This window comes from Silurus aristotelis, assembly GCF_946808225.1.
Source record: "Silurus aristotelis genome assembly, chromosome: 8".
Taxonomy (NCBI): Eukaryota; Metazoa; Chordata; class Actinopteri; order Siluriformes; family Siluridae; genus Silurus; species Silurus aristotelis.
The window spans coordinates 18647578-18655761 of record NC_139581.1 but is presented as its reverse complement, the minus strand read 5'-3'; the positions used below and the strand labels follow the sequence as shown (position 1 = coordinate 18655761).

The window sequence follows — 8184 nt, the reverse complement described above, 5'->3', positions numbered from 1 at the left end:
AATCAGATTGAGGTTTGTTTTTTTTTAGACATTTTGCTTGTTTATTTAGGTTTTTTTGGAGGGATTGGCATTCACATTATACTGTATTTATAAAAATAAACTACATTTTTGAAGTATAATTAAAGGCACAGTGATTGGGTTTATCTTTCTAAAACCCATGTAACAAGGTAAATCTGCCAGGTTAGGATTGAAATGGCTAAAGATTAAATGTTAAGGCACAATTATTAAATACCAAATAATAAATACCAAATCTAATACCAAATTTTCATTTCATTTCATGGCAAATAACGCAATTCAAACAAGGAAGACGTGCTTGGTACATAATTCATTCCTAACACTTTTCAACAATAAAAAGCATCCACATGAACAAGCAAATGTAACAGTTTTCTTTGCCCCTGTTAAACACAAAGCCCAAATGTATGTGGACACCTAACTACCAAAATATGTTAGGCTTTCTCAAAATTTTGCAGCAACGTTTATTATTTGTTTGAAGCAGCATTGCAATTTCTCTTCACTGGAACCAAGGATCCCAGAACATTTTCCAGCATGTGAAGACATCGTTTTTCAAGGTTGGAGTAAAAGAAAGAAATGTAGTGTCCTGCACAGAGCACTGACCTCAACCACACTGAACACTATTGGGATGAAATGGGATGCTGACTGCACACAAGACCTCCTCACCAAAGGTCAGTGCTGGAACTTACTAATGCTGTTGTGGCTGAAAGAGCACAAATCTCAACACCCACAGTTTGAAAAAACTTGTGGAAAGCCTTCTCAGGTAGCAAAAAAGGACTAGATCTGCAATGGGTAAAAGGTAAATGTACATGGATATATTTGTGACTGGTCAGGTTTCTGCATACTTAAGGCCATATTTATGTGCAACTGATCTGAGTACTCCAGTACCGATTTAAGTGACACATAATGGAACCATAATGGAAAAAGGAAGACCAGTGCTGCACTAATTTGTACACAAAAAGCACACAATCTTGTATGCTACATTTTTCCCAGAAGAGCACCAAAGCTATGTTTAAAGCAAGGTGGTTGTGTCAATTAACATTGCTTCCTTTTTCCAGCATGCGCAGAGTCTGCCTCACCACACGCTCCACTCTGCGGAAGTGCAACTTCTTCAAGAAGTTTGAATTCTGTTTGCGACCCCACTCCAGATCCTTCACGAAGATCAGAAGCTGTTCACGTACACGTTCCCTTTCCCAGGATAAGGAGTTCTTCCCTATGATGCTCAAAATGGGATGCCAGTCCTTGGAGATGTCCGAGCCCTCGGTCACCGAAGCCAGCACTTTTACACGTCTTCCGCCTTTGACCTGCGGAACACCACGGACATGCAACGACTGCTTCCCCACGTCGGTTAGCTGGTTCAAATACAGGCTGCAAAGATACCAAGAGGAACATATATCGCTTAGCATTTTATTATAAAATAATACAGTGTAGTAGTGGATTTGAAGATTGTACAAGCCTCTGTTAAAAAAAAAAGACAAGTATGCACTTTTATAATTAAAAAACAAATCATCTTGTTTTTTTGCAAAAGCCATGGTCCACTAAGACCAAAAAGTGTGAATGAAATCTCATTGTTGAAAGGTATTGATCAAAAAAGTGCTATAAGAAATTGCAAAGGTTCAAACATACACATATAATTATCAAATGCAAAAAAAAGTAACTGAAGCAAATGTGAACAAGATATGCCTCCAAAATTGATCAAAGGACAAGAAGAAAGCTGCTCAGAATCAATGCCAATAAGCCTACGGCAAAATTAAAGAAGCTGCATGAATTTTTGGCAAGCACTTGTTGCTCCCTACATGTGAAACAAACTCCTATCTTCTTCACATTTCTGGGCTATTGATTAAGGGCGCTATACAGAAGCCCAAACATACATACAATAACCTGAAACATAAAGCAAAATGTGTTATGGCTGATGAGACTAAGGATATGATTTGGCCATAATTTTAAATGGACATTATACCAACTGTGAAGCATGGTGCAGTAGAATTTTGTTTGGGGGCACTGCTTCATCAGTGAGAAATAGGGCTTTGAAGTTTGAGGGAATCATAAAGGGCATAATTAACAATATAAATTTTGGCACAAAACCTCAAGGCATCTGCTAGAAAGATTAGATTTCACATCAAATTAAGATGAATTTCACATCAAAAACCCAAAGGATTCACTTAAATCAAGGAATTTATATGGTGACCTGAAGAGGTCTATGTACAGGATATGCTCTTACAATTTAATGTTTTTAGAATGTAAAGGGGAAATTTTGACAAGTCAAGCTCACATACTCCTACCCACAAAGTGTAAAAAGTGATGTAATAAAATCAGGAGGTGGTTCAGCAAAGTATTAGTTTATGGGTAGGAACACTAATGCAACACTGAGGTATAAACGTTTTATATCCACCATATGCTGTGACAACCGAAAGGTAAAATCCTATACCAGTCATACTCACTGTAATGTGTGAATAGTAGGGTGCTCTCTGCAGGCGTCTACCAGTTTGAGTGCCGCACCATCTCCAATGTTGTTGTAGGCCACATTCAGCTCCTGTAACCCACCATGCAAGGCCAGCTTTTCAGCTAATTCAGAAGCAGCACCATCTCCAAGGCCAGTATGCATCAGAGACAGCTTCTGTAAAGACTGGTTACTAGACAGAGCATCCAGAAGATGCCTAACTCCTCTGTCCAGCAAAGAGTTATCACACAACCTGTAACCAAAGATTCATTACATTACAATTTGCATTTGCACAATCTAGCTTAAAATATTAACAGTGAGTTTACATTTATAAAACAGCAATGTGCAGTTTTATTGTTCATATACTTTGAACTGACACCATTCAGGCAATGAATAGCACATCAATACAGGCAGTTTTGATGTTAGCTGGCTACCTACCTCTTAAAGCAATTGTGCAAAATAAAGTGCTGAAAAAAAATCTGCCTTACTGTAAAGATTTAATTTTAGAGTTGGGTTCGAGCAGGAGATCTCGCAGCAGTATGCAGGATTCGGAATCCAGGTTGTTAAACTGCAGACTGAAGACAATATAAAACAACATACAACTTTAAAAAAAAACCCACACGCATGCCGTTAGTTTGTCTACTTTCTCAAAGAGAAAACAGAAAACCAATGCAGTCAGTATACAAATCCACTGCTATTCTGCATTTTTTTTTCTCCAGTTGAAAAGGACAAGTCAATGAAAAAGGTAATTCATTTGTAGTCAATATGTTATACTATTAATGATTTAAACAGGTCTATTGAGAACCTCAGGACTCTAGCAAGGTTAGTTATAGAAGGTTAGTTTCTGTCCACCCTATTCATTTATTTCCAGATTTATTTCATAAAAATTACTTTTCTAAAACAAAAATTTGTTTATTAGAGCAATAAGACTTCCACAAACCATTTACCTTTCACAACATAACACATTAGGTACATTATTTATATACATATCGGTTTTCTTTTAGTTTTTGGGGTTACGATTGGACCAGATTTTAACTACTAAATCTTAATAATAAATGCAACTTCTACTTTATCCACATACTTTGGTCACTGGATTTCACTTGTAGAACCACTGATTAATATTTTAGTTTATTTTAGTATTCACAAACATTTGGTCTATTCATAAAATGAAATTATGTATAAAATCATAAAAAATAAATTGTAAAAAAATACAGAATATTCTAAGAAAGTCAAAAACACAGTCGTTACCCTGTAATTATGAATAGGCCAAATAAATATCCCTGACACACAAATTATTTTCTATTAAACAGAAAATCTCTCACTTGATGCTTCTTGTGTTGTTAAAGGCAGGATATAAGGTTTGTAGCAACTCTGGAGTGACATGGCAGGAGGACAGGTTGAGCTCATTCAGCACAGAGCCAGAAGGTAAGCAGTTCAACACTGAGCTCAGCACAAAACACTTCAGTGGGGTCATGCGCACATTGGACAGGTTGATGATTTTGACAGATTGCAGCACTTCGGCCATTAGCCGAGGGTTCTGTAGCTCGTAGAGCAAAACCAGCAAATCCATCAACTCCTCAGGTGGCTGCTGCTTGCGGCTTTCCTTGATCAGATGCTTCTTTAGTGTTCGAGTGATCTGGACCACTGTGGTGCTCTTAATGTCACATCCAAGTTGCTCCAGTAGCCTTCTGTTCCCATAATGTAGAAGTCCTCCCATAAAGATCGGGTACAACTCGAAGGACCTGGTATCATCTTTTTGCTCTGGTTCCGGGCCTTGCACTCCAAGCAAGCTTTGCTCCACCTGATCGAGAACATCTTCATTGTAGCTGTCTTCCGAGCGGAACATTTCTGCAGCCATAGTGTTGGCGATGCGTCCCCTACTAAGACTAGTTATCCGATCAAAGAATTTGGGGAACAGCTTCAATAAGTTAAACAGGGCAAAGATCCTGAGAGGTATGAACTTAGAGAGAATGGTCATTAAGGTGGTGATGTCCTCGCCAGCTTGTCCAAGTACTGATGACACTTGCTTAGTGACTTTCTCCAGGGGCGTTTTGTTCTCACCAAGAACAACATAAAGGGCAGCCAAATACTCCTGCATGGCTGGAACAGCAAAAACAAAGCGTTTCTCATTGGATTCTGTAAGCTTTTGACCATGTTCTACAAAGGGAACGAGGAAGAAGTCTAGAACATCTGTACGAAACACTGCCAGTTGCTGAAGCTCTTCATCAGTTTTGATCTTCCCACCAACCCACTGTTCAAGATCGGTCTCAGAATAGGAAGTATGTTTACTGCTGACTCCATCAAAAGCCAGCTTCCCCACAGTGCGAACCACATAGAGCATTAACGAATTCTGGTTCTCTTGTGAAGCTTGGTCTCCTCCTATTGTCATCACCTCTCCTCCAAAGTTAAGCCTCAGGAAGCTTGTGTAGATACCAGTAAGAGTGCGAATGGGTGCATTGGCATCAGTAAAGTGAAGGAAGTGGAGCATGGCGCATGTGAGCCAGCAGTAGGAAGGTAAAAAGCAGGCTGCTGCTAACTGGCTCTCACGCTGCAGGTTGAGGTAGAGCATCTCTATCAGAGATTCTGCCTCTTTGCTTGGCTTTTCTCCACTTTGTTGTAACAGTCTGCTTGTGAAGTATGTTCTCTGGAGATCAGGATCGTTGAAACCATAGATTTGAGCATAGCGGTGCACATATTTCATTGGGATATAATCTACAGCAGATAGCCTGGTTGTGACCAAAATGCTGGCCTGAAAAATATTCGAGAAGGTAAAGATGTAGTAAGTGTAAGTTCTGAATATCTAAATCTTAATTTTGTATTTAATAGAATTCAACATGTCTCTAAAATTCAATAATTAATATTGAATATTAAAATTTTCTCAAAAAAGTAGCAAATTTGTTGGCACCCCAATTCCAGTTAAATCTCTCGAAAATATTCTGCCCTTATTAAACATTACAAAAAAAAAGCCTTGTGCTAATATTCCCTGCATTTTAACCTTCACCAGATATAAGTTTTAATTTATAAACATGCTAATGAATAAGTCCAGAGACCAGAAGCTTAGACACACCTCAGGTAGTAGGTATTTCCTCAGCAAGTTCACCACAACAGCTTCTGATGACAGAGCCTCATTAGGATCACTGCATAATTCAGTGCTGCCAATCCTAAAGTCTAGCTTCATTTTCTCCATTCCGTTGAAGATGAAGAGGATCTCGCTGGCTTGGTTATTATCTCCACTGAGAAATGGTGTCTTCCGAAGGTGTACATATTTTCTACCCACAAGGTCTCGTAGCGATGTGGATTTAGACAACTGAGCGAGATCCTCACAAGAGAAGGGCACCAACAGCTTGAATTGGGAAAGAGCCGATCCAGCACACCAGTCCAAAACCAGCTTGCGGACAACTGTACTCTTCCCAGTGCCAACAGCTCCATACAGCAATATGTTGTGTCCTTGTCCATCCTTAATGCCGTGTTTTGCATCAAACAGCTGTTCAGGTGTGATAGAGCATTTCATCGATTCATTTCCTTTGAAAGGGTTAATCGAGAGGTCTTTCCTCTCATCTGGGTTTTTTTCAAGAATAAGTGGCTCTATATGCATGGTTTCAGGAGAGAAGTAACCCCCAAACTGTTTTTCTTCCTGAGGTAAGTGGCTGAACCACAGCGTTAACTTTTGTTTGTGGATCTCGATGGGATCTGTGGATCAAATTCAACACAGTACTGAAGTCAAGTCAAGTCAAGTCAAGTTTATTTCTATAGCACTTTTCACAACAGGTTACAGAAATCAACAGTCAAGGTGAATGGTGTGCATTTATCCCTGATGAGCAAGCCGTGGCAAATAGAATGTTTTTGCATAATTTCCAAAAGGTACACAATTCCCAAGAACTGTGCCAAAGGTTTCAGCTCACCTGTGGTTGCTGTGCCAGAGGAATATGATCTTAAACTGTAACCAGAGAATGATGAACCCATTAACGGTACCCGTTCACTCCACCCACATCCACAACGACTCATCCACCTGTAAGAACGTTTTTTTTTTTTTTTGGTTATAGTTTTACATGCTATAACAAGAAATGACTTTTAAAAAAAAAAGGTACATTACTTGGCATGTATTAAGGATCCTGCTTTTCTGACACAGCAGAGGTCACTAGGTGGAAATGTGAACTCCACTTCTGAAAGAGAGGTATTGATTGGAAAAAAAAAACCCAGGACAATTCAGTACATGTAAGCAAATAAGATAATAACTTAGAGAAATGTACTTTTAAAACATACTTCTCCCTGGAACTGCATCATGTTTGTAATCCTTTAGTGCACTGTAAGATCTCCAGCTTACAGCTCCTCTTCCTGTCGTTCTTCCAAATCGCCACATTTTGCTATCCTTTAGGACCCCTCCTATGAGAGTGACAGTCCCAATATGATATATTTATACTTATAAACCTGCATTGCTCCACATTAATCAGTTTTCCATTAAACACATTTTCAGACCAAAATGCTTTGTTTGCAGTATAAATATTTATGAACAACATTCATTTTGCATGAAGGGCATGCTTCAACTCAGAGTATCTACCTGGATTCTGGGCAAATATGCAGTATTTTTTTTTTTTACAAATGACTAATCACATTACAGAATAAAATCGTGGGTTATTATCATTCGTGAACATGGGCGTTTTGTGCTAGTGAATATAAGCTAATAATATGTCATCAAACTATCCACAGATGTCTCTTATTGAACCAACTTTGATGATAGAACTTGATCATAGACTCCAAATTCATTACATTTAAATTCATATGACTATACATTATATATCTGAGAATTGCAACTCTGAACAATGTTGACTATTTGCACTTGCAAGCAAAATATATACTTATATACTAAAACACTAACACACCTCACATGGCAGCTATATAGTGGTCGATCACTTTACTTTATATACAGGAATGTGTATGTTTACAGTCTTTTCACTAACCCGGAACCATGTTCATGTAAACATGGCGATGGGGTGACTTTGACAAGGAGACGTATTAGCGATTGAACAGAACAAGCGACTCAAAGGACAAATGATTTGGTCTTACCCACTGCTTTAACACTGTTGCATTGCAGCATCGTGTTCGGGTTGGAAATGTTTACACAAGTCTTCCTTGCCGGTCTCCATTAAAACCGTGCATCTGGTGTCTGCAGCAACGCAGCAGCACTTCCTGTTCCTTCCTTAAACGAGTCAGTCTTGGCGCTTTCTCTCTCTCTCTCTCTCTCTCTCTCTCTCTCTCTCTCTCTCTCTCTCTCTCTCTCTCTCTTTCTCTGTCTCTCTGTGTTTTTTTTTAGATCTGTACGTCGAAATCAATACTTTTCAAATGACTTGCAATACTCATATTCAAACCTCGTTTTTGCCCCTTCAAAAAAAGTACTTTATTTATTTTAGACAGAGGTTTAACCTGCTTTAGCCCTGCTAAACAGATGAAAACAATAATAGGAACCCCATTTAGAATTTGTAATAGTTGTACTGGTATACATATAATGGGAATGTATTGTTCATTCATTTTCTCCCGCTTATCCGTAATTCGGGTCGCGGGGGCAGCAGTCTAAGCAGGCCCCCGCCCTCGACTGCTGCCCAATCCTCACAGCACCGTCCCTTACGGTCCCTCCTGCAGGTGGTGAGCCCACGGAAAGGCGGCCCCACGTCACTCCGACGTCACGGACCTTGATATTTCCCTCGTAAGGGACCCCCGGAGCATAGAGGGTTAAG

The 8184-nt window shown here is 39.3% G+C and overlaps 1 protein-coding gene across 1 annotated transcript; it reads right to left on the bottom strand.

Annotated features, from left to right (window-relative positions):
• Nucleotides 1-13: 13 nt before the first annotated feature.
• On the bottom strand, nucleotides 14-7698 carry nlrx1 (NLR family member X1). Its single transcript, XM_083549391.1, has 9 exons — nucleotides 7517-7698; nucleotides 6716-6835; nucleotides 6546-6615; nucleotides 6355-6461; nucleotides 5520-6142; nucleotides 3775-5201; nucleotides 2941-3027; nucleotides 2454-2705; nucleotides 14-1380 (listed from the first exon to the last, which is right to left on the bottom strand). The coding sequence occupies exons 1-9, from the start codon at nucleotides 7545-7547 to the stop codon at nucleotides 1044-1046; spliced, it is 3054 nt and encodes a 1017-aa protein (XP_083405517.1). The 5' UTR covers nucleotides 7548-7698; the 3' UTR covers nucleotides 14-1043.
• Nucleotides 7699-8184: the final 486 nt, after the last annotated feature.